General features: G+C 46.8%; 1 protein-coding gene across 4 annotated transcripts in view; it reads left to right on the forward strand.

The window, feature by feature from the left end:
- Positions 1-27,008, forward strand: part of SUPT20H (SPT20 homolog, SAGA complex component) — a 447,817-nt gene that overhangs the window by 24,666 nt on the left and 396,143 nt on the right. For all 4 annotated transcript variants that reach the window (XM_086935080.1, XM_086935082.1, XM_086935081.1 and 1 more), the window contains exons 3-4: positions 3,259-3,350; positions 6,362-6,397. In XM_086935080.1, coding sequence (XP_086791206.1) covers positions 3,348-3,350; positions 6,362-6,397 — 39 coding nt within the window. In that variant the 5' untranslated portion in view covers positions 3,259-3,347. The remainder of the gene's footprint in view (positions 1-3,258; positions 3,351-6,361; positions 6,398-27,008) is intronic.

Below are 27,008 nucleotides of genomic sequence, written 5' to 3' on the forward strand. Positions count from 1 at the left end.
CATGTACTGTTTCTCTTTTTCTGCTTCATACCTTCCTCCAAGCTCCTACTTCCCTTTTAATTCTTTACCTTTTTGTGAGTTTCTCTTATTTATTTTATGTTGTGGTACTTTAGTTCAATCTCTTTCTGTGTGTCTTCTTTGTTTTATCTAGGAGTTTCCTTTTCCATTATATGTCTTTCCTCTTTTGGTTTTCTTGCTCTACGTTTCTCCATGTCTGGATACACACTTAGCCTTGTTTAGCAGTTTCTGTAATGCCATTTCTTACTGTCTTTCTTACCATAGACAATTTCTCTCCCTTTCTGGCATTCCTTTTCTCTTACTAGCTTCCTCTGTTGTAAGCTCGACGTTCTCCAATCACATACAATATTATAGATATACAACCTCCTAAGAGTATACAAACCTCACCACATGACCAATGTAATTGCACTTAAGAACAGTCCTACCCTCCTTTCTTATCACATCCTCTCCATTGTCCCCTTAAACTACAAGCACTATCCTCACCCTCCCGACCTTCCCTCCTCCACCACCTCTTCCCTAGGCTCTTTAAACCAAGCTCTCCTCCATCTTTGGACTAGCTTTCTTCATTAAACTCTAAAATACATTTACTAAGCTCGTTCACATCTTTTCCCAGTAACAGCTCCACCCTCTCCAAAACACGATCTACCTCTTATCACCAATTCCATCTCTGAACCCTTTTCCTTCTTCCCACCCCCAATCTTGTCACACAACCTTCACCCCCTCAGATTCTCATTTCACTACCTCCACCCACCCTCCATACCTCGGCACAGTCTATGTCCCCACCACCATCTCTTTGCAGATAATGGATAACTACATAAGAAACACCCTGATGCCACACACCCTCTTGAATGCAACATTCCAAATTTACATTACTGTTAAGTATACAATAAAGGTAACTCTGTCACTCTGGAAAGCCCCAACCATGACCATTTGAAAAGAGGAATGAAGGACAACGGCAGTTTCGAATTGGAAAGCTGTCAACTGTGGCCATGCATTAAAAACAAAGAAGGGACTCACTAAACCAACATCAAATAAAGCGGCTTAGGAAACCCACATGCTCTTGCAAGGAGATGCCCTGGATATCAAGACCGAGATAGTGGGATAGTGAAGCAAGAGAACAGGGGACACAGGGCAAGGTATTTTACCAAGACAGAACTAGACTTAGCAGATTTACATACTTTCCTAACCTAGACAACAAATACCCTTGGTTTACACTGACCACTAATGCAGCAGCTTGACATTAAAATCAGTTTTTGCATGAAACAATGATAAACCCAATCACACATAGGGAACTCTTAAAAGTAAGATAGCACAGTGATATCTACACAACGGCTAGTTTTTCAAGACCCAAAGTAGGAGAAATAACTAAATCAGCTGACACCGGTTAGTCAGATGCTCAAGTGGCCCGCATACCTACTCTGACATGTCGCACTGACCCTCCCTCTGTTTATAACACAATGGAGGGAAATCCAAATAACCAGCACAACATACATCTCATTTAAGGCAACCATGTTTTCCGTTTTTACTGATTTTTACAGGTAAGTACAGACAGAAAACATACATTTTCTTGTCTGTATTTACTTTTAAATGTGGATAAAAATGGAAATTGGGTTGCTTTTTGAGTAATTCTAAATATTGTCTCCCAGACCAATAGATGTGTGGCTTAGTAGATAAGGGTGTTGAAAAAGAAAGGAATTTTAGTAAAGAGGCTTTAACAGCATTAGATATACACAAGGTATTTGTATATTTTCATATAAGTGCACTGATTTATCTTCTGCAGGTGTTCACAGCACTGAAACCTGACAAACATTCAAGCATGAGTGCATATTTATCGGTTAAAAAAATATGGAAATATACTAATTTCAGCTTAATTTTCCACAAAACCCAAAATAAATATGGATAAATACAGATAAAATTAGCAAAAAATAAATATGGATAAATACAGACGGAAATGGGAAAAAAAGTAAATACTCTAAAACCGGGAGCCCTAATTTCAATACATTCGGCATGGTCAATCCACAGATAGCCTTGTGGATGATTATCAATATATGAACAAAAAGACACACCCGTCTGAAAGTAAAGGCCAAGTAAGTATGTGCTATATAAAAAAATAATAAGTTAAGGAGTTTTATAAAGCGCACGGCTGCCCCAGCATAGGTGCGTCCCAGCGCTAATAACAACAGAAGGGCAGCAGACGGCAGAAGGGGCCCTAATAAGGAAAAGGGGTAAGGAGATAAATCTAATAAACTTAACAAAAACAAAAAAAAACAACAGGAAGGAAATGAAAAAGCCTATAGTGAAGAGGCGGCCTGCAGTGAAGGTAAGAGGTGGGTCTTAATAGTCTTACAAAAAGTCAGGTAGTTGTTAATGCTCCGTATGTGAATAGGAAGTGAATTCCAGAGTTTAGCTGCCTGTGTGCGAAAGGAGCGCCCACCTCCTTACCCGGGGAACAACCGCAAGGTGATGTCCTATTGAGCTGAGTTGGCGGGTGGGGGTATATGTTGAAAGCAGGTTGGCCAGAATGCCAGGAGAGAAGTTCAAAATCCTCAAAGCAATACAGAGGGACTTAAACTCCACTCGTCTGGCCACCGGCAGCCAGTGTAGCTGACGGATAGCACTGGTGGTGGAGCGGATTTTAGGAACAAAGCATAATATCCATTTCTTTACCACTTTTCTTGTAATTCTTTTCCTCAATCTTTCCTGTTCCTCTCTCATGCTCTCTTCATTGTCTATTCCTTTCCTAGCACCAGCTCTCTGTCCTAAGTCTTACACTGGTTGGCTCTCCCCTCCTACCAGCGTAGGTGTACTTGCGCACTTCAGTATCACATAGAGCCAGCTGCCTGTGATGAGGTAAGCGGCCATCACCTGACCTGGAAAATGCCCCTTTCTTTCCATGTCCCATAAGCAGTAAAACCTATGCAACGCCAAACTGTTTTCTTTTCTTCTGATTTGCGATGGTCTTCAATTTACTTGTAGTAGATCAATATTTGTGATCTGCCACAATTTGAAGGGATCCGTGCTTTCCACGCAAACTACCAGCATCCTGTTATATATGTTAAATATAGGAGACTTCCCCTACAGGGAATGTGATAGTCTCATGAATGGCAGGGTGCCGTGATTACAGCAGTTCGCAGTATAAAGTTCTAAGAGCTCCTGCAGTGGTAGACCCAGCATTATATACTGCTTGTTGCTTCATGTCCTCTGAATGCTTAATTAGTGTTTTTATTTTTCATCACACAGTACTGTAAACCTCAACAAACAACTATGATTGCCTATCGGCTGCTTAACAAGTGACAGCCAATTGGACATCCTGTCTGGCGTCTTACACAATGGTAAGAAACAACAAGTGTTGTGTTTCTGTAAAGCATAATACACAGACATAAGCAAACACACACCTTATTTAAAAGTGGCAATGCAGAAAAGTGAGTAGGAGGGATCTTGCATCGTATGCCCGAGCACATGATTCTCAAAGTATATTCTGTGGGCTACTCATGACAAAGCACTTCCTCCCACCAGATCCTAAACTGAACAATAGTTAACTGGAGAAGTTTAATAGATCATACAGATCGAAGGACATTCTAATCCAAATCCGGTAGAAAATATTGTTTTAACTACCTACATCCCACATTACTCCTGCCTTCATAGATACCAATGTGATCTTTAATGGGGTCTCTGTATGAGATTGCTCGTTCAGGGCTGCCAGCTGGATAAATTAAGCGTGTTATGGAAAAAAATGACATTGTTTATTAGCCTTTATCTGTGGTCTGGAGTGACATCTGTTTATAAATTAGATTAAGGTTTTGCAGAAAGCAACCAGTCCCCCCTTTATAGCTGAACACACTTAAAGTATTTGTGTGTATGTACATATTTATGAGGGATATCTATTCCAAATTCTGTTTGGAGCTCAGTCATTAGCGTTCAGAGTTGTTTCTGTTGTCTTTTGTGCTGTTGTGTACGATCATTCTATTTGTTTTTTGGTAAGCATATGTGAAGAAGATTCCAAGTTTCAAACTCTTAATACAGTGCTGCATGGGGCTGAATTTATTAAAAACTAACCATAGTACTTCCATGGGAGAAGCATGCATCCCTTGGTTGTGCAAAATTGTGAACTATAACTGTGAGCTGGAAGTTTCTGTCTGGCATCTGCACCAAAGCAAACCATCTGAATTTTAGAGAAAATCGAAATAACTAACTTGATATACCACTTTCAAAGCCAGCTAAATGTTGCTCATTCTGCACCACTACAAATCTCATTCACTCCAATAAGTTGCAATCATATAGAACTCTTCATATGTGAGATTCCCTTTATGAGGAAGCCCCTGGCAGAAAAGATATTTAAATGGCTTTCCCACTGCAAACATATCCAACACTTCATAGACCAAGGTTAGTCTAAGACTCTCAAAGGTATCCTGTAGCTCCTTTTTGGTTACTCATTCAGGCTCAGTACCGAAGCCTTATCAACGTCGACGCTGGTGACGGCTCCTGGCCGTCATGCATTAAAGTGCTTGTGTGCTGATGACGGCCGGGAACCATCACGACCGCAATTGGAATGCACCGCAGCGGAATTCCGGCCGCAGTGGAGGGGTTAAAGAGGTGCTGAAGGATGGTAGAATCAACATGCTCCAAGCAAAACAAAGGTCACTAATATTGCAAACAATGGTAAATAATAAAATGGTGATAATGCATTCATTGAATACCACTAAAGGTTGAATGCGTAGGCCTTTGATTAAGGGTCCGATAATGGGGGTTTATTACAAGGGCTCTCTAAATATATATGGTGGTTAAAAATAACTCAAAGTTTCGAAGTGTTGTTTTGCTAGGACTAGGCTTGAGGGATTGTTGGGGCACAGAAGCACTGTTTCCACCAGCTTTGCAGCAGCTGGTGGAGTCTGGGATTTGTTTGTGAAAACATAAAAAAAAAAAAAATATCCGTGATATACTGGTAGTTTTTGCCTAGCATGTCTAGCTATTTTTTCCTGCCTGGGACTGCTGTTTCAGTCCCAGTAGGATGTGTGACAAAACCGCGTCAGAAAGTTCACCCTAAATGGGACAGCCGCGGTCCGTGCAGGTAACAGCGGTGGGGCTGCGTGGGCGAAGGGGGGGGGGGGGGATTTCGAGTCACGACGATGCCAATGGAAAATTAAATAAATGATACATTTTCCCTCTGCATCATCTCTCCAAATCTCCCAATAGCGGCCCACATCCCCACTGCTGTTACCTGCACAGACCGCGGCTGACTGAGGGAGGGAGGGGGGGGGGGGGGGGGGGGGCTTGCATTACTCTGGTATTTGCGGTCCTGTGGCTGGCCTATTGGCATGCTATTCCAGATGGGGAACCATCAGCGGCTGGATGATTAGGGAGAAAGCAGTTTTCCTATATCTATATAAGAATAAGAAATTAAGAGGTAGGATGGCCATAAATTTGCTGATTTTCAGCAGGTTGGCTTTTGCTGCCTACATTTAAATGAGGTTCATGGTCATGAGTAGAAATGCAGCCTGGGTGTGTCATGCGTGTTTTCACTTTTGTCTTTACCTAGACACACAGCCTGCAATGGCAGTCTGCCTCTGCTTGGTGAGGTGTCCCTTAGGGTGGCACAATACATGCTGCACCCCTTAGGGACGCTCTTTAGAACCCCATGCGGGGTTACCATTGACTAGGGACTTACATGGGGTGCTAAAGATATTGCCAGTTAAGTCCTAATTGCACAGTTTTTTAGGGAAAGAGGTCTGGCGCTGGGGTCCTGGTTCTCAGGAACCCAGTGCTCTTCCAGTCAAAATAGCATCGAATGCAAGGCACAAAGTGGGGGTGACCATGTCAAACTGCGCACTTTCCTACAATAATCATGCACCCATTTGTCCACATGTAAGTGTATGTGTGTTATCTGGCTGAATGTATACCTGTTTTTACATTGTGTGTCTTTATGAATATGGATGACTTTGTGTTCAAGTGCACCTGTATGCTCATTTTCATCCTTATACGTTGGTGTCCATGTGTGCTTCTTTGTCTTTAGAAATATATGATGTGAATGTATGCCGTTATGCCATATTGTGTATTAAATATACCAAAGCAAAAGCTGTCGACTTTCTAAATGATTTTGTCTTTCTCTTAATATTCAACCATTATTCTAAGCTTATACTCCTGGGTGTTGAGCGACTCTGGCAGCACCTTTAGTCTGGGTCAAGAAGATTTAATAAATAATTAAGAGCTAGCATGTAGGACGCAGATCTTTTAAGTTATCTGTGAAGTGTCACCTGTTGTAATGCTGAAAAGTGTTTCTTTCTCGCAAGGACTTTCCTTATAATGCCTTCTTTGTTTTGAAGACTGTTCTTGCTTTATCTTTTAGCAACAAGTTTTGGAACTTGCCCTGGAACGTGCAGAGGTGAGTTAATTTTGAGTAGATTTTGTGTTATAAATTTGTTGATGGTGTAAATGTGCTGCTGTGCTAACCTATTTTACTTGTAAAGTACACTATCACCCTGACATCAAGATGGCGACTGGGACCAGTTTTGACCACCTCCGAGGGGGACTCCAGAGTCTCCGGGCCACTCCTAAACTGAGCTGTTGGGGCATCCCTTCTGATCACCCTTTACATAGGCGCTCCATCCTGGGGGCATTTCAAGGACGTGATGTCTACTGCACGATCGAGCCAGGAAAACGTCTGACTTTTAGATGGTACCCACCCCCTGCCCCCGCTTGGCCCGTTGTCTTCTCCATCTCTCTGGCGTCTGCCTCTCCCGGCTATCGAGCCTCCTGCTGATGGCGCCTTGATCATCACAGAAATAATATCCCCATGCCCATCTGGATTTTGTTTGGACAGTGGGTTTTTCATCTCTTCAACTCTCAACCGGACAATCGGCTCAGCCTCTCCCCATCTCCCTGTTTTGTCTTCCTTCCACTTAACCCCCTGACAGAGGAGGCTGAGCATTATGGCCGATGCCCGGTGCCAGACAGCCATAGAGGAGATCGACACTGGTTCATCCCCTTGACCGTCACCTACCCAGCTGGACATTGAGCACAGTTTCTCCCCGTTCTCCCTGTATTGTCTCCTTCCTCCCCCTCCCTTTGACAGCGGAGTCCGAGCATTATGGCCAACGCCTGGTGGAGCTGCCAGACTGCTATAGAGGAGATTGGCCCTGGTTCTTCCCCTTGGCCATCACCTACCCAGCCGGACATTGGACACAGTTAGTCCCCGTCTCCCTGTTTTGGCTCCTTCCTCCCCCTCCTCTGACGAATTTACCTTAACACTGCTTTTTAATCCTATGTTTGATTATGCTTTGTAACAAATGTAACTTGTAACCTGTAATTCACTGATCCTCATGTAAAACGCTCTGATACCTACGGGTCTAGCCAACGCTGTATAAAACTCAATAAATAAATGTATTAGCTTTTGTTTTTTGATTCATCAAATATCTTAGTGGGATTTTCATTTTTGAGTGTTTTACCTCAATTATATTGCTTTCATGAGTCTCTACTAGGCCAATCCAATTTTCCATTTGTACGTTCTTCTGTCTTTACCATTTATATCCACAGTTTTGTGGCCATTCATACAGTGTGTGGGAAAGTGCCTCTTTTGACATGGTTAGCCCCGCCTTTTTGCCTGGTATTTGACGTGGCTTCAGTTGTAGTGCACAGGGTACCTGCCAACCAGGTCCCCTGTGCCAGTGCTTCTTCTCTAAAATTATTCCACAGTTGGCCTTTTAGGCCCCCTGTAAGCCCCCAGTTAATGGTTCCTGGGTACTTAAGGCATTGGGACTAAAGAGGGTCCCCTAGGGACCACTCACCTAGGCCAAGCAGAGTGCCACTGCAGCCTGCCTGGCCTGGTGCAGACAAACAGCAAAGTCGACATGGCACGCTACCTGTGTGCCATGCCAACTAGTACAGCCTAAGGTATAGGAAAGTCACGCCTCTAGCAGGCCTTACAGCCTTAAGGCAAGGGCCACTATACCACATGTGTGGTCACCTCTGCATGAGAAGATATCCCCCTGCAATGTTTAAGTCAATTCTTAAATATTGTAAGTGCCAGGGAAGCCATAGAGAATAAATTGTCTGGAAACTCGACAACTTGAGTTTCCCAGCACCATGGTGGCTTTTCTGAAACCACATGTGTTTGGTACCAAACTACTCTTCTCAATAAACCCACACTGATGCCAGTGTGGTATTTATTACAGCTTGTACCCAGGGGATACCTCAGATGTGCCCCCTGAAAACCTACCAACCCTGGTGTGGTCTTCGACTGGCTTACGGTAGCCTGCCACACACACAGGTTTCTGGACCCCTGGGTTGAGAGCCTCTAATCTCTGGGGCCAGAAACAATGCCCATGGCTTGAAGGCTTGAAGGTGACGCTTCAAAGGCCTCTCGCCTTTGTAATGTGACCCCCAGCCTCAGCTGCTAGCAGCAGCCCGGCAGTCACTGGTTTACAGCCCACTTTGGGTGGGAAAACATAGGAGAATAAGAAGTGTGCCCACCTCTGTCAACTCCATTCCTAAGGTGAGGGAGGCGAGGTGAAGCACATCTTTTAGTCCACGCCATCTTGAAGATGGGGAGACCCTCCCACAGGAGGGGGGCATAAGTGAGGGTGTAGTCACCCCAGATAAGGTGCCCATTGGCCCTACCTGCTATCCTCTAAAACGCACCCAATTTCAGTATTTAGGTGTCTCCCCAGACCTGGAAATCAGATCTGTGATGAACTAAGAAGAAAGAAGACATCCCTGCAGAGAAGCCTGAAGATGACGACCGCCTCTGCCCCAGCCCTACCGGCCAGTTTCAATGACCCTACGACCTGTCCTGCAGTCGGCGACCTCTGAAAACCCTAGGAGGACTGCTGCCTTTTAAAAAAAGACTCCAGTCTCCCTTGGACAGCGGACCTGTCCCGTAAGAACCGGACTCCGGATCCGCGTCTCCTGCCCACTCTGCACCCGATGCCCATGGCCAGAGTCTGAGTGGTTCACCTGTGCAGTGACGTCTCCCCAACAATCCGGACCTCGAATTCAGCATTGGCTGACGTCTCCTGGACTCCAAAAGGACCCCTGCAGAGTGAATCCAGAAGCTTCCCCTTACAATGACCGGTTCCGGGTAGAAGACTATGACGTCAAAATGCACCCCTGCACCCGAAGCCCCTGGGCCATGGTGAGCTGAACGACAGTGCCCTTATGAGCCTCTTCATCCCTACTTACCTCTGCTGTCATTGGTCTCCATCCTGAAAACTCCGGGACAACGCCTGCAGCCTGTTTGTTGAAAACAGAATCCTCCTTGAAAAGCATTAGGTGCCAGATGCTGAATTTGCACTCTGCACCTGGCTGCCCCTGTGCTGTTGGCAGTGTATGTTTAGTGCTTCTTTGTGGCCCCTACGTGCTGGTCATAACCCCCAAGCTTGGCCCCTGCAACCAATTAACCTAAATTTAAGCGATGTGGCTCCGAGCACCCCCTGTCTCCATTGAAACACATTGGGCCGAACTCCAAATTTGACCTCTGAACTCAACCACCCCTGTGCCGCTGGTGGTGCAGTTTTGGTACTCACCGGGAGTGGACTTGTTGAACCTCCATATTGTTTTCTCCATAGGATAACATTGGACTGTGTAGAAAGTGTGTCGAGTTTGAAAGTAAAAAGTGTTTATATTAAAAAATGACTTACCTTAATGAGAAGTTCTTGGTCTTCTAATAGAATACAAACAAAGCTTATTTTTCTAAAAATGGTGTGGATCTTCTTTTTGACTTGTGTATCTATTATTGGTCAACATTGCGCAATAAATGTCTTGCACTCCTCTGTTAGGCCTAAGGCTGCTCGTCCACACTACCACTAATAGAGCACATAGGCATAGATTCATCAACACAAATTGCGATCGCAATAGTTGCGAAACAGCTATTGCGATCGCAATTTCAGTAACCGCAATTCATGATAGGAAAAACAACCAAATTGCGAATTCGCTAAATATATTTTGCGAGTTCGCAATTAAATTCGCAGAATCAAGGTGGGACCCCCTTTGTGATTCTGTAATAGCGAAGTTCCACTGATTCTGCGCATTCATTTGCGAAATTGCAAAATAATCGCAAACCAAATTCATCAATAATTGCAATTTGCGAGAGAAAAAAACAAATCGCAAATAGCGAGGCGCTATTTAAGGAGAACTCAAACCAGGTGGTAACCATAAAGTTCAATTTGAAAAAAAAAAATTAAGGAGACACAGTAGGAGCATGAGGACATTCACAATGCCAGGACTCTACATTGTGGTAAGGCGGCGAAGGCTCCAGGCTGCAGCCCGGAACTGACGCAGGATCCAGGAGCGCATCTTCCGGCTGCGGATCACACTCCTGGGCCAAACTGAAGAGGAGACCTACTCGAAATACAGGCTGAATGGTGTAACGATAACCAAGCTCATCCGAGACCTTGTGACCCCCTGATGCAGCACCCAACAAGGAGGACCAATGACATGCCCACCCATGTTCAGGTCCTGTGCTGCCGGCACTTCCTGGCCTACGGAAGCTTCCAGGGGATAGTTGCAGTTGCAGGGGGGATCTCCCAGAGCACACTGTCCCGCTGCCTAAGGAGTTTCCTGGACGCCATGCTGACCCGGATACACCATTACATAACCTTTCCAACCACCCAACAGGACTTAAATCAAACAAAGCTACAATTCTACAACATTGCACAATTCCCCCATGTAATTGGATGCATTGACTGTACCCACATCCACATCTGCCCACCCGCTGAGACAGAATACATGTACCGGAACCGCAAGTCCTACCACTCACTCAACATCCAGATGGTCTGCAATGCAAAGACAATCATCACCGACATAGTGGCACAATACCTGGGGAGTACGCATGATTCCTTCATATTCAGGCACAGCGGCATGCACACCTGCTTGGCCAGGGGTGACTTTGGCGAAGGACCCCTCCTAGGTAATAACACATGCCCACATACAGTACGTCAAGCCCATGTAGCTGCGCTTGACAGGCACTGGCCCTCTGCTCCTTTCCTTCAGGTGACCGCGCATATGGCCTCTGTGAGTACCTCCTCACCCCATACCTCAACCCTGCCTCACCACAGGAACGGCGTTACAATGCTGCGCACATTCGCACTAGGAATGTCCTTGAACTGACATTTGGGATGTTAAAGAGCTGCTTCCGCATCTTACATAAGACTGGTGGGGCCCTCAAATACCAGCCTGAGGTCTGCTGCCGCATCGTGGTAGTGTGTGCCATACTGCACAATATTGCTATCAAGCGGAGGATACCTGTGGAGATCTCTGACAGTGAGTCGGAGGGGGACAACCGCCCACCTGCACATGTGCTTACATGCGGGGAAAATCCTGCTGAGGGACACAGGCGCTGCAACAACATCACACTGAATTATTTCTAGTGCACCCATACCCCTCACACAAAACTGCACTCCTGCATGCCAAATAAAATAATGACCTGAGTCGGATTTGCGTTTGAAATAAATTCTTATTATTATGTTAACATGATCTTCCATTAACTTTTTTTGTTCAGAAAACATGAAAACTGTATTACGACATACAGCCCATGATTGCGAAGCAGGCCTGCTTGGTACTTAACCATGGCACTGCTGCTAATGGTCAAACAATCACTAGCGCCTCCGGCCGGACGCGCCCCCGTCGCCTCTCAACATCCACCTCGCTAGTATTGGGCCGTGATGCTGCACTGGGCCTGGTGCTACGACGTCGTTCTTGTACCACCGGCAGGGACTGGCTGCTTAGACTGGATGTGCCCTCACTGGCATCATCACCCCCCCCCCCCCCTCCCCCCTCCTGGCGGTGGCGGCGGCTGATGTCCTGCTGTGACACCATGATTTGGCTGTTCTCCCTCACTGCACCCGTTAACACCTGCACGCTTTCGGTGAGCTGGCTCACATTTCTCGCTGTCTTGTAAAGCTGCAGCTGCATGGCTGCGATGTGCCGTGCCTGCTTTTGGTGGAGAGCTAGCATCCGGCGTTCGATATCAAGCCCTGGGTCTTGGGCATGTTGCCCCCAGACAGCTCGTGTTGCCACGTTGCCCTGCTGCCTCATCCGGCCGCTTGACTGCGACCGCACAGTGGCTGTGCGCCTGGACTGCCTCCTGGGTGGTGGTGTGGCCCGTTCCACTGCCATGTGTGACGCATGGGGTGGTTGCTCTCCTCCTGTGGCTGCAGGGGTGGCCCTGTTCGCATGGGGAGGTGGTGGTACTGGTGCAGGTGTGTGTGAAGGTCCTGGTCATGGGGCAGGATAGCTCTCTCCCTCTGTGTCCTCTGTGTTCTCCTCAATTTGGAGTGCCTCGCTGTCTGTACTCTGTGGTTCTGCAGCACCTGTGATGTAAATGGGTGCATGATTAATTATATGAATCTTGCACATGGGATGTTGCAACATGCATGCAGGCTTGCATTCCCTGACTGGCTTTAGGGACATGTTTCACTTCACAGGTCTGGCTGTGTGAGGCTATCGGGGAACTATTATCACACTACAGGTCCCACAATGCAATATGACGTTTCTGATGTGCATGGCCTGCATTACCGGAGTTGTCAAATGGCTAGCTCTGGGGGCATGGGCATTGGTAGGGGACGGGTCGCATTTGCATGGCTCTTACCTTGGGATTGTTGGTTGGGTCGGGAGGTGTCCAGCTGGGTGTCCCCCACGCAGGCTGCAGGGTTGATGGTATCCTCCACCAGGTCTTCAAGTGGTGTGTTGGGCGCAACTGTGGGGTCTCCTTTTTCTGTGGCATGTTGCTCCCCCAGCCTCTCTGCAATGCGCTCTTTGGCACGGCCTCTGAGGTCGTACCACCTCTTCTTCAGCTCATCAATAGAGCGCTGGGTCACTCCAACAGAGTTTACCTTGGCCCTGATGCGCTGCCAAATGCGCCTCTTGTTTATTTATTTATTTATTTACGCAACTTTTATAGCGCGACAAATACCCGAAGGTGTCTCGGCGCTGTAGAGCAACTGGAATCTATCATCAAGTCATCCTCTTACTGATTAAACAGCCATGTTTTCAAGAGCCTGCGGAAGCTCATCAGATTCGGGGCGGTTTTGATGGCTAGTGGCAAGAGGTTCCAAAGTTTTGGAGTGGCCACAAGAAAGCGCCTGTCTCCCCAGGTGACCGATCTTGTGCGTGGCACCGGGAGGAGACTGTTATTGGCCGATCTTAATTGCCTCCTAGGAGTATACAGCTGGAAAGCTTCAACCAGGAACCTAGGTCCAGTGCCATGTACAGCCTTATAAGCAATACAGAGGGCCTTAAACTTGACGCGGCTCTCCACTCTCAGCCAATGAAGCTGACGAATACCAAGAGTGGTAGAATTGCGACGAGGGATGTTGAGAAGAATCCTAGCAGCCGCATTCTGAATAGATTGCAGCTTCGTTGTGACACGCTTCTGGGTGTGAAGGAAAAGTGCATTCCCATAATCTATCCTGGAGAAGACTAGGGTAGAGACCAGGGTCTTCCCAGCTGACGGCGGGAGATAAGGCAGCAGCTTCTTGATTTTTTTCAAAATGAAAAAAGACGACGACACAACCTTGTTGGTGTGGAGGTCGAAAACCAACTTGTTATCAAAGATCACTCCCAGGTTTCTGGTTTTTTCTACTGGGACAGGTGGAGGGCGTCTGCTTCAGGCACCTTCCGGGATTGCTTCCCAAACAGCCTATCATGGTCCCTGCTTACACCCTCGATGAGGAACTCCAGCTCCTGTTCTGAAAATTTAATTTTTCTTTTTCTGCCAGGTGCACTGCTTCCTGGGACATTCTGGTTTTGGATATGTGTCCTGTTGTCGGGCTGCAGGGTGTGTCTGATGGAGGTCTGTGCCGTGCTTCTTCTACTCTCAAGCTCTGTGATCGGAATGAGTGAGGGAACTGCCTACTTCCTGGTTGTGATGTCATCATTGTGCTCGAAATGCGACTTCCCTTTTTTGCGATCTCGCAATTAGCGAGATCGCTATTAGCGATTTTGGGAATTGCGAAATCGCAATTTCAACATGGGAAACAGGCAATTCTGCGATTTTTTTTTTTTTGTACGATTTAGCGAAATCCGCAATCGGCAATTGCGGCCGACTGCGAATCGCTTTTTTGGTTCGCTTTTATTGATGCATCCCATTCTGCGAATACTAATTTGCGATTCAGTATTTTTCGCTAATTAGAATTCGCAGAATCAGGACTTGATGCATCTGGGGGTTAGAGTTTTACATTGATCCCTATGCACTTTTTGGGAACACCTGGACTCTGTGTCCGGTATAACAACCTAGTGGTAACACTATATACAGAGCCAGCTTCCTACACCGGTAATATTGCATTGTTGTCTTCCTCCATAGGATAACATTGAACTATTTGAAAATTACACCAAGTGTTGGCTTTTAAAAGACTAAAGTATTTTTCCTGAAAAACATACTGACTTTTTTTTTTATAAACCAATTTTATTGAAATTTTGTTTGCCAACATCATGCTCCAAGAGCCACATTATACGTATATATCAACCAGAAATAATGCTGACGTGTATAAGCAAGGATTGCACTTGCATATTTTAACAATGTAACCAAAATCAAAAAGAAAACACCACCAGCTGCGATCAAAGTAGAATGGAATAATATCATTGCAAAATGATCTAGTCCCTGGATGTTGTCTCGGCTTGCCAACCCAATCAGTAATTCGGTGACAGTACATATGGAAACAAAGTTATGTATGGGGCAGCACCTCTAAATCTAGTAGGTGATGGGGTCGGTTGGCTCAATACAATTCCTCCATAGTCCCCCCAGCGCTGCCATATACGTGTGTGTTTCTGAGGACAACCTCGGGCCTTGAAGACGGGTTCTCCCAACCCCATGCAAAAGTCTAGACCCAGCTTCCAAAACCCTAAGAGCGGTGGAGAGGGTGCTTTCCAGGAGTGTGAAAAGCTGGGTTTCTGTTGCAACACCCCCCCCCCCCCACACACACTTTTTGCCAGACTACTGATGCACTTTTATCTTGATGTGCCCTGGGTCCCTGCCAATCTGGTTCCCAGTAAAAACTAATAACAATGTCTCAACTGGATTCAATGAGGAAGACAAATACATAAGCACGTACACGACATTGCACAAGAAAGAAAGGGAGACTCCTGATTGTTTTGTATAAATGTGCTCATGGCATCATATATTTATAAAACATTGTTTATCCATTACAGTTTCAACCGCACTGTGAGCATAAATTGTGGTGGCAATCAGGGCGGCAAAGTGCACATTGTGCTCGTTGCAGGAAGGTGACGGCGCAAGTGACTAGTGCAAAACACAGCTGGCGGCGCAGAGTGACAAGGTGGCAAAAAGCTATATACAGTGATCGGACTAGATTGTAATTTATTTGAAAATCTTAAACTATGTGTGGAATGAATGGCATAATGTTAACAGTTGTTGAGGGGGGTAGCCATAAGTATTCTTATTCGGATAAAAGCCTGAATAAACCTGTGTATAAATGTCAAGAGTGACAGAACGTATTAGGAAACTATGGTTGAGAAATGTTCCAGTAGAATGTTCATCCAGTTAAATATCGAGAAATTATGATAAGCAATTGCAAAGATAATAAAGGTTAAGGAATACTGTGGTATTGTTGTTTTTAGGTCTCGCGTGTCATTGCAGAGCAAAGCGCTGCTCGCCTCGGCGAGAGATTTTGTGAGAGGGAATTTCAGAAGGGGACTTGAAGCCCTGCCCCTACTTTCCATTGGCTGGCGTTACCGTTTATGCTAAACGGTGGCCTGCCATTGGAAATGAGGGTTTTTGGTTGCCGCCCTTTTGCCTGCGATCCGGACTGGGTCGCCTGCTTTGCTGCTGTCACAAAGCATTTTCTTATCTTTATGGGGCCATGTGTTTTTTTTTTATGGGGCCATGTGTTTCTAATTAGAAACACATGGCCCCATAAATCTAAGAGATTGATGCCTGTTCAGTTGAGATGCTATAATTACTGAAAAAAACATTGAGAAAGCCAAGATAGATCTAGTTTTTTAGACCAAATAGAGAGGGGTGGGCCGCGTTGGGAAGAGAGAGAGGCTGTTCGCCATGTTCAAAGGAAATCACTAGGTGAATGGCGATGGAGAGGCTCCACGGGTGATGAGAACCATTTTACCGCGGCACCCTGTCTACTGCTCCTTTTGTTAGTCCCTTTCATCCCAGAGGGAGGGCCTCACCTGCCACAATGCGCTAGTGCCTTCCAGCGTGGAAACCCACGGCAGCGACTCACTTGAAGCACCAAAGTTTTCTCAGCTCCTTCCTCCCTTTTTACTTTCATAAATATTTTATTTGCCTGCCTTCAAAGGGCGCATTATGATGAAAACTAGGAGAGGCGGGGTGCAAACAGGATTCAGAATACCTCATTATGCTGTAACGTTCTGTTCTGCTTGTGGCTGCTTCATAACGTCTCTCGTGACGTTCTCGGATTAAATACTGCAGCGAGTATATGGTATTATAGAACCGAGCAGTGAGCCATTCCCAGCTCGCAAAGCAATCGCTACAGTGTGTGACCTCCACCAGTCCAGCTCTCAAGTATCATCCCTGACAGCGCCCCCTACTGGGGGAAGCGGAGCCTCGATTACACATACCCCACATAGAATAACACACTACACCCAATGCTGTTGACCTCCGGTATCTCCCGCTGGAAAGCCTAGACTGTTAAACACATTAACTCGCCACATTTAGTGCTTAGAAACCATTTAGTACAGTGTCTCTCACTGGCTTCTCACTGCTAGACTGCCGACTGTGGAGCTGGGAAACCAAGGTTCGATCCTCGGGGTCGACTCCACATACTGTGATTCTCGGCAAACCACGTAATCTCCCCATGCCTACCCAAAAAAATATGTCCTTGGGTAACGTAACTGGTGCTCATCATTTAAAGCGCTCCAATGCCTTCGGGTCGAGTCTGCGATATTTAAATCGGCAAAAAGAAAACCACAGAAAGCATAGCAATCCTCTGTCATTATTATGTCTCCCAAATTGGAAAGCATAGGCTGTTGGGTACATTCACATACTCACTGCGGCTGGTCCTGATGCACTACATGAAAGGTGCCGCCCAGTGGAGGAAGTAGAGACCTTAGGTCATGATTTCAGGTGTCAGGGGCTCACGCACCCCACCCAACTCACAGAGGGCACACTGCGTCCAGCCTTATACTACCCAACCAAAAATGCAGGCACGCCTCTACCCGCTCCAGACAGTTGTGGTGCTAAAATGTCACACCAGTGGCAGTTGTGCGAAATACGAAACCTAGCTTATTTAAATTGTACTCACCACAGCTAGTGCTAATGTTATGTTATGTTAAACGTGCTTGTATATTGCATGGCTGCCCCAACAATGGGGCGTCCCAGCGCTTGCGGACGGAAGACCAGAGAAAGTGATGCATGCCAGAAGAAAGACAGGCAGGTATAGTCATTTTCTGGGAGCCATGGAAACTGGAGCGTGGCATGCGCATACACTTGTACTAGATGGATACAAACAACCAGGTTTTAATCTGTTTTTGGGATCCCCAGTGATCTTGTGTGCTGCGTGCCATGAGTGGAATAGAGTTCCATAGGGCAGGGGCCATAGATCTCTGCTCCTGTGCACCCTAGGGGTGCAGGCCAAATACAGTTCTGTGGAGCGTAGTGCTCGCGTTGGAACATTAATTGTACAAATTCCCTGCAGTATCTGGGGGCCCTGGCCGTGTAAGATCTTATGGGTGGCACAGAGAGTTTTTAACCTGAATTCTTGGTTTGCACCATATGCACCATAACTGGGTTCATTGTGCCTTTCTCGGCGAAAAGCAGAGACTTTGAACTTCCCGCATGTGACCTCACTGTATGGTGCCTCTCACGCGGAGAAGCCCAGAATTAAGGATAAGCTCGTCGCTGCTATCAGTCATGCGCAGATTACAGGATTGCCATGGCTCACACTGGCAAATGCAAAGATTGCTGGACGTGCACTCATGGCATTTAATCCATAAATACCACAGCATATGGTGCCTTCTGCCGGAGGAAACAGCGGTGGCCGGAGATGCTTTTGCTTGTTCTCCATACTTGGGCAACTGGAATTATGCGGCAAAGAAGGACCAAATTATATGGCAGTGTTGAGTAAACTATTCAGCAAGAAAAGTCAAATTGTGCGCCATAATGCGGCACAATTTGGGATAGTATTACCTAATTATTTTGATCATTTTTGCCCTTTTTAACATGATCTTGGGCAAAGGTTTCAACTGATTAGTATTAGTTGACACCCCACAACAGAACGTTTACGAGTCATACTTGGCAAAGGGCCTTCCACTGCGCAACAAAGTGTTGCTGCGTTTTGAGTAACTTTTTCTCAGTAGGAGCAGAAAAAATATGCAGCAGCCAGTGGATTATGTGGCAAATGCGGCAAATCAGTAATTATGCGGAAAAACGGTGCAATCACGATTGTAGTGGGCCTGATCATACATCAGTTGGCCTCCTACTGTGAAAAGCAGACACTGCAGAACTTGTGAACTAGGCACAGAAAGCAGTTGTGCGCCATTACCTAAGAAGCAAAACAAAGTCAGACTCATGGCACACGTGCACCATTCCATGTGATGACTGCTATTAAGAAAAGCATAGGCTAGAGGGCATGCTATCGCTCACTACACAATCGCCTACAGTGCCTTCAAATTGTCGGAAGCAGAAATTGCAAACTTGTGGATTCACTATAGAGAGACACTATGCACAATTACCTACAGAGCCTGCTACTTGGAAGCAGAGACTATTGGAGACATGAACACTTTCATTCAAGCACCAAACCATGGTATGCCTACCACTGAGGGAAGCTGAGACTGCAGGACATGGGAACAACCACAGCAAGTCCTTGTGCGCAGTACTCGGGTAGAACTGGGTTCATGCGCACAGGATGTTCAATAGTAGTGGCACCGTTGACTAAACTGTGCCGTGAGAAAAGGCTAATTATGCAGCATAATGCAACACATTTTTAATAGCATTATTTTGTCATTTGTGCACATGTTAACATCGTGTGGGCAGGGAACAGCTATTATAATGCAACTTTTACATTGCATGCATTACAACGCATGCGATGTTACAACGCGTAGTGAGTGGACAGTGGCAGGGCCGCTTACTGCTGAGCGCTATTGCTGTTAAACTTGGTCTGTGTATCGCCGTAGCTGCTATCACTGGCACAGTACTTTTAAGGCATTCTTACGGGGGCACGAAGAGTGTTTCTTTTAATTGGTACTGAAATACAGGCACTTACTTGCTTGGGGGCCCGCAATAGTGGGACTTGGAAGCCTGGTCTGTATTCTCTCCTTCCCACCCCGGTCTGACGCTGTGAGAGCACAGTCTCAGCCCTGAACTAATGGGGGGGGGGCGCGCCGGGAGGGTCTGATATTAAGACTGCATGTGAGAACCTGCAGAGGCACATAAATTTGGCCCTCAATAAGGTGGCACCACTGCTTCCGAGCAAAGTGAGGGGCAGAGGGCGCAAAACCACCCCCTGGTTTACTCCCGCCCCACAGGAGGCCAAAGCGGTATGTAAGAACCTAGAGAGGCAGTGGAGGAAAGGTTTTAAGAGCCAGGACAGACCGCTATATAGGCTGGAGCAGAGGAGCTATCAACATATGCTTAGACGGGCTAAAGCCACTCATTACAAAGATAGAATTGGGGTTGCTGAGAACTCTACCAAAGAACTTTTAAAATGTTTTAAAGAAATGTCGTCCTTGGCTACAGTGCCGAGCGGCGGGTCCGTTGGAGTGTGCAATCGGATAGCAGAGTATTTTTCGGAGAAGGTGGAAAAAAATCTATTCTTCCTTCTCAGGCAGCATAGTCAGTGGGGCCGATTTTGATGAACAGATGCAGGACATTAGTTCAGGGCTGAGACTCAGTAATTTTGTGCCCCCCCCCCCCCCTCCTTAAAGAGCATCTGTCTGAGCGTTAAATCTGGATCTCCTAGAGACCCTGCTCCACCCAAAGTGATGGCGGCCAGTTTGGACGCCCTTGACCCGTATATCAGGCACGTATTAACAACCTCGTTCACACAGCATACGTTGCCTGATAGCTGGAAGCGAGCGATTGTCCTCATAATCAGGAAAAAAACGAATATAAGCCTGGACATATTAGAAAATCTGCGTCCAATTTCTCTCTTGCCTTATCTGGCTAAAGTGGCGGAGAAGGTGGTCAATCACCAACTTGTGGCCCATTTGGAAGCTGCCTGTCCCCTGCACCCTTCACAATCTGGTTTTCGGGCAGGTCATTCCACAGAAACTGCATTACTTGGCGCTACGGAAACCCTTAGACAGGGGGCAGACGCGGGACACACCATGGCACTGATCATGCTTGACCTAAGTGCCACGTTCGACACTGTGGCACACTACACCTTGCTACAGCGTCTGAACAAGGGTGGTGTCTCGGTGTGGCCCTGAAATGGTTAAAATCTTTTTTTTAATTGGGCGCAGTTTCCAGGTCAGGCAGGGTGTACACTACTCTGAAGACATTAAATTGAATCAGGGAGTCCCCCAGGGCTCTGCCCTCAGTCCCTCCCTGTTCAATTTATACATGTCTCCGTTGGCGGAGATTGTGCAGGGCTTTGGAGTAGATGTAGGCTCCTATGCCGATGACACCCAGCTACTAATTTCCCTAACCCAGGCACCTGGAGTGGAGGCTTCCAATTTCAGAGCCTGCATGCAGGAGCTTGCCTCCTGGATGGATAAGAACTGCCTGAAATTGAATTGAAGCAAGACGGAGGTGCTGGTGGTGGGAGGCAACAACTTCAGCTGGACCTCGGAATGGTGGACCCAGTTTGGGTCCTATCCCTACCCCTTGCACTGAGGCAAAAAATTTGGGGATTTGGGTTGATCCTACTCTCTCGTATGAGGGTCATATTCGACTAGTGGTGGGGAAATGTTTTGGCGTATTAAGAAAAGTACGGAAAATGCTGGATCTTCTTCCATTAGGGGCTAGGAAGACGTTGATACACGCACTAATTACGTCTCGCCTTGATTATAGGAACGTACTCGATCTGGGAGCCTCTGCAAGGGGCCTTGGGTGACTACATGTTCTACAGCAGGGAACGCCAAACCGGTCCTGAAGGGCCAGATCCATGCCAGATTTTTTGGATATCCCCATTGAGATACATGTAGTAATTTAAAAAATCTGGCATGGATCCGGCCCTCCAGGACGGGTTTGGAGACCCCTGTTCTACAGAATGCCGCCGCTCGGCTGAGTCTTATGCAGCCCAGGAGAGCGGCTTCAAAAAAGGTACTTGACTCATTGCATTGCAAATGTTTGTTATATGCCACCGGATTGTCCAGGGCAAGGGTCCGGCATATTTAAGTGATTTAGTTACCAAGTTTGTTCCCAATAGATCTCTTAGATCCAGCGGGAGGGGGCAGCTGGTAATCCCCAAGATAAAGAAGGCCAAAATGGGTGGTCATTCTTTTCGGTGTCTATCAGCTCGAACTGGAACAGACTGCCGATCCCCCTGAGGTTGGAGTGCTACGAAACGAAGTTCAGAAAGCTGTTGAAAACCTACCTGTTCTCTGCTTAGTGTAAGGTAGTTCCTGCTGTTGTCTGTCTTTTCCCTCTCACCTAGCGCGGGGGCGCACGCCGAGATGGAGTAACCATGCGCTTTATAAATTTTATTATTATTATATTATTATTATATTATTAAAAGCTACGCATACCATTAAATCGCATGCGCTTTTACAACACATGTGAAGTAATGGCTATCCACGTCGTTGTGAGGAAACTGAGGCGGTTTCCTCACAACAACGTGCACCTCTGACGACGCAGTAAGCAGAAACAGGAGCAGAGACTGCAACGCTGGAACCACGAGGAAAGAGGTAAGGCTGATTGTGCTTTGGGTGGGGGTAGTGTAGGGATGTAGTAGTGTTTTAGAGTTTAGTGTACTGTATGGGTGGGAGTAGTGTGGGTAGTGTTGTAGTGTAGTAGTGTTTTAGGATTTCGGGTAGTCTAGGGGTGGAGAGTAGTGTGGTAGTGTGGTAGTGTTTTAGGGTTTAGGGTAGTGTAGGGGTGGGAATAGTGTGGGTAGTAATGTAGTGTAGTAGTGTTTTAGTTTAAAAAATATATATTTTTATTACAGGAATTAGTCATGGACATTTACAATTATAAACATTGCATCAATCACATACCATGTGTTTACAGTCCGTACAGATTACAAAATATCAGATATAGTAGTGATTTTTCTTTTTTGTTTTGGTTTCCCCTCTGTTTTTAACAACTCCCCCCTCCCGCTAACTTCCCTGGCACTTGTACATTTCGAACCACAATCATCTCGTACTGTGTCTGCATTTTCTGTAATGATATTCACTATTAAGTTCTATTAATGTCCCTGCCACTTCCGTTTCACTCCCTATGTTAACATATCAAAGTTACTTTATTTTTGTCCTTTATGCACCTGGTTGCGCGGCCTCAGTTGCCATTGGGTGGAACAATAGGGGGGGGGGAAGATGGTGTAGGAACAAGGGATGGAGAGGGTGTGGGGGGGATAAATGGGGGGGCGGGAGGGTGAGGGGGGATGGGGGAGGGGAAGCAGGGGGGCGGGAGGATAACATCCAATTCTCTAACTGTGCATCTCCTCACCGTTGTCTTCGTCAAATGATTGAGGCGCGCTATTTTCAGCACCTGATTCAAAGTCTAATAGCATTGCATTCCATTCCATAGAAATAGTGGTTCTTCGTAGGCCTCTACGCTCCTCCCGCTGTAGTTCCATACTCTCCGCTCTCCCCCACCGCATTACCTCCCCGTGCCAAATGTCTGGATCTGGTGGCCTAGCCGACTTCCACCTCATAGTTATCGTTCTCTTTGCCAATAATAGGGCCAAATCAGCGAAGCGGGTCTCTACACTCTTTTTCTTTTCAGCAGGGCCCAACCCCAATATGCTATATGCCATGGAGGTGTATGGTCTTGCTGGTGCCACCCTGATCAGTTTTTCGTGTACTGTTGTCCAGTAGTACCCTAACTTTGGGCAGTCCCATAGCATGTGTATCAGTTGTGCGCCAACAGCCCTACATCGGGGGCACGTGTCTGCAGCATCTGGAAACATGGCGTGTATCCGGTGCGGAGTAAGGTACGCACTATGTATGATCATTAGCTGTATACATTTAAATTTTGGGTTCCTCGAAACCTTTTTAGGGAACTTCAAAATTCTTTCCCACTCGTCTCTAAATTCCCTGCCTACGTCCCCCTGCCATCGTTCACGGGTGGGTTGGAGCGAAATTGCCTTCCAGTTCTGAAGCCATTCGTTATCCATTTTGTCAAGTGGCTACCCGCCCCCATTAAATACTGCATAGTAAGCAACAAGTTCGTGAACGGCTCCGTACCAGTTGGCGCCCAGGTCAATGTAATGTAATGTTTAACTCTGGCATATAAGAGAAATAACCTCTAAGGAGTCTGATGCGTTCTGTTAAAGTATGCATATTTCATGATAGTGCTATCCGCAAACAGGTCTCCCACTTGCATGACGCCTGCGTCATGACAATCAGTTAGTTCACGTTCTGTTAGTGCATTTGTTCCAAGGGGAATCCCTAACAGGGGTATTGTGGGTGCATAGGAGGTCGCCGTATTCGTATACTTCACTGCCTTCCTCCAGCAACTAATAGCAAGTCTAAGTAGAAGTGGTGTTGAACTGGGGATTTTAATCTTTGGTAGCAATAGTTTATGAATGTCGCCGTTTGCTCTATCGGCTTCGGTCATATTTATCTCATGAAGGTTGCAGCCTGCCAGCCAGTAGGCTAGCCATTGCAGTTGGCAAGCGTACCCATACGCCATCATGTCTGGGACTCCCATAACCCCTTGGGCAGTCGGTAGCTGTAGTTTGGCGAGGCTAATGCGTCTTCTACCCGAGCCCCACACCAGTTCTGTCAATACAGTGTTTAGTCTTTTAAATGTACCTGTGGTAATCGGAAGTTGTAGATTCGTAAAGAAATAAATGAGACTGGGTAGAACTACCATTTTAGAGATGGCCACCCATCCGGCCACCGACAGTGGCAGCGTGTTCCAAAACTGCAATTGTGTCTTTAGGGCAGTAATCGCTCTACCCAGGTTTCCATCTAGCATGTCTTTCGTCTCTCTGTATATTTGTATCCCTAAGTATTTGAAGGTCGTCGCTGCGATCTGCAAGCGATATCGGGGAATCCGCAGTTGTGAGTTCTCTCCCGCGGCACGAAAACAATAACCATATGACTTAGCTTCATTGATCGTAAGGCCTGTTATTACCTGAAATTCCTCAAATATTTCCGGTATTTGGTCAAGACAGTTCCTCATGTCCCTTAGGTATAGTATTATGTCGTCCGCATAAGCCGACACCACATGTGTCACTGTATTCCTCCGTATTCCTCTGTGCTGGGCAAAAGTCCGGAGTTTATGTAATAGTGGTTCTAATGCTAAGATGAACAGGAGGGGCGACAGCGGACAACCCTGTCTGGTACCTTTCCCTATACTCAGAGGTCTGGAAATACATTTATTGGTGCGTATCCGGGCAGTTGGACGTGTATATAACAGAGCCACCCATGCTATAAACTCGGGCGGGAGTCAAACATATAATCCCACCTAAGGGAGTCAAACGCCTGCTTCAGGTCTAAAGATATGCAGCCCTCTGCGCCGTTTGTCGCGTCGTCGTGAAGCATTATCTGGCTGAGCCTCCGTAGGTTCATCGCCGTACTCCGACCGGGTACAAAACCGCATTGGTCCGAGTGTATTAAGTGTCGGATATAGGGGGCCAACCTCTCAGCCAAGATCTTACTAGGGATCTTGTAGTCCGTGTTTAATAGCGAGAGTGGCCTGTAGTTTTCTAGGTGGAGCCCGTCCCTACCAGGTTTTAAAAGTGAGACTATCAGCGCCTGCAGTGTGGTAGGCGGGAGCCCATTAGAGTTCAGTGACTCTAGATACAGTACGTGTAAATGTGGTGCAAGTAGGTCTATATAAGTCCCATAGAACTCAGCCGGTAGGCCGTCAGTCCCGGAGGTTTTACCCCGCGGTAGTGCCCGGATCGCCTGCCTTATTTCTGCAATCGTAATGGGGCGGGCTAAGTCCTTACTCTGTTCCGCCGTGAGCTACGGCATAATGAGGTCCGTCATAAAGGACTCAAATTGCTCCTCCGATAATTGCGGATGCCGCCCAATAGTGCCTCATAATATTCCTGGAATGTAGTGTTTATGTCAAGTTGTGTCTTAACCGGTGCATCTTGTTGGTCATTCACTTCCAATATGGGGGTAATTATGGGTGCATCTCGTACCAATCGTGCCAGTAAGGGACCCGATCTATCCTCTTGGGCATGTTGTCTGCATGTGTATTCTCTATAGTCTAGTATTCTCAACTCCTCAAGCAATTCAGCGTATTGGATGTGTGCCGCCTGTAATTGCGTGAGCTGTTCATTCGTACCCGCTGCCTCACTCTCTAGCATTGCCAGCCTCCCCTCTTCCTCCTTAAGTCTTTCCATTACTGTGTACCTCATGCCCACTTTCGTACTCATCGTATGAAAACTTTAAAGGCGTCCCATTCAATCTGTCTCGAGCTAGCTGTGCCAGTATTCATGGTGAAATAGTGTGAGATAGCATCTGATAGTGTGGATCTAAAAACCGTATCCTCTAGTAGTTCCGGCGATAGACGCCATGTTGGTATTGGAGTTGGGCTCCTACCCCAGCGCATTGTGATTTCTACTGGGTTGTGGTCGGAGAACGTCTTCCCCCACATGCTCAGCAGTCACCATAGACCCCGACAAGGTCCTAGAGCAAAAGATTTGATCTATTCTAGTGTGTAACTTATGAGTTGGAGAATAGAAGGTATATTCCCTGTGAGGCAAATTTTTGCTCCTCCATATATCCGTCAAATCCCAACCATCTGCCCATTTTGTTAGTGCTTCCGCCTGTTTCCTACTCTCTGTTGCATGTAGTGGGAGGTGGGACCGGTCGAGGGATATGTCCAGGACTGCATTATAGTCTCTCCTCTATTACCCAGTCATATTCCGACCATTCAGCTAGTACCCTGCTGAGTGTGGTGAGGAACGACATCTGATCTGTGTTCGGCGCGTATATACTGCCGATTGCAATAGGGGAACCGTCCAATATCCCCCGCACAAACACATATCTACCCTCTGTGTCCACTTGTTGCTCTATCATTTTGAAGGGAACTGAGTTTTTGAGCCATACAGCTGCCCCCCTCGAGAACGCGGAGTAAGTAGTGGCAAACAATTGGCCTTTCCATTTCTTATGTAGTTTAGTGCTCTCTGCACCATTAAGGTGGGTCTCCTGGAGGTATGCTATATTCACCTGTCGCCAGTTCAGTTGCACTAGAATTCTATGCCTCTTGTGTACTGATCCCATACCCCGTACGTTCCAGGTGCCATCTTATATGTGCTAGGAGTCTCCATGGCAGGGTGTGTCCATTACATATGTCAAACCCAGTACAATTTTCGTGCAGTGTATGTAAGCAGGAGTCGTAAGTGCCCTTATTGTATTAAACTCTCTAACCTTAAGGTCGCCATCTGAAACGATCCGTGGACCAAACATCAGCGCCCAACATGGGCAACAAGTAAACGAAATCGTGCCTGCGCCCTGGGGGTGTGGTCGGGCGCACTCACTCGCTAAGTATCCGCTGACAGGTACAGCGATTTACCCTGTGCCTAGAAAGTACCCTGTTCCCTGCTTGCCCACCACCGCCTTTACACATCAGTATCATACGTTACCAACTGATGTCTTCAGTAGTTACAATTAGAAGTTGTTCGCCACTTGTGCAGTGATTTTCGGGAACAGTTGCAAACTAGTGACAGAGCCTGACAGTTCCGTGTGAGAGTCTGAGTTGCTGCCCATGTCCATTTTGTCTCTGGCATCATGCGCTGCCAGCGCATCCGTCGTAAGCAACGTTACTGCTGAATTCGATCTCGGTCTGCCCGGTGTCCTCTGTCCTTTCGCACTAGGTTTCTCCGTGAAGATGTCCCTTGCGGTGGTCTGCATTTCTCCTTGGCGAGCTGGTCCCACTTCCTGGTCTTCCTCCATGGGGTCTTGCGTGTGCAGCCGTGGTAGTGCTACTTCCATCCACTCCGAAG

This window comes from Lissotriton vulgaris, chromosome 8, assembly GCF_964263255.1.
Source record: "Lissotriton vulgaris chromosome 8, aLisVul1.2, whole genome shotgun sequence".
Taxonomy (NCBI): Eukaryota; Metazoa; Chordata; class Amphibia; order Caudata; family Salamandridae; genus Lissotriton; species Lissotriton vulgaris.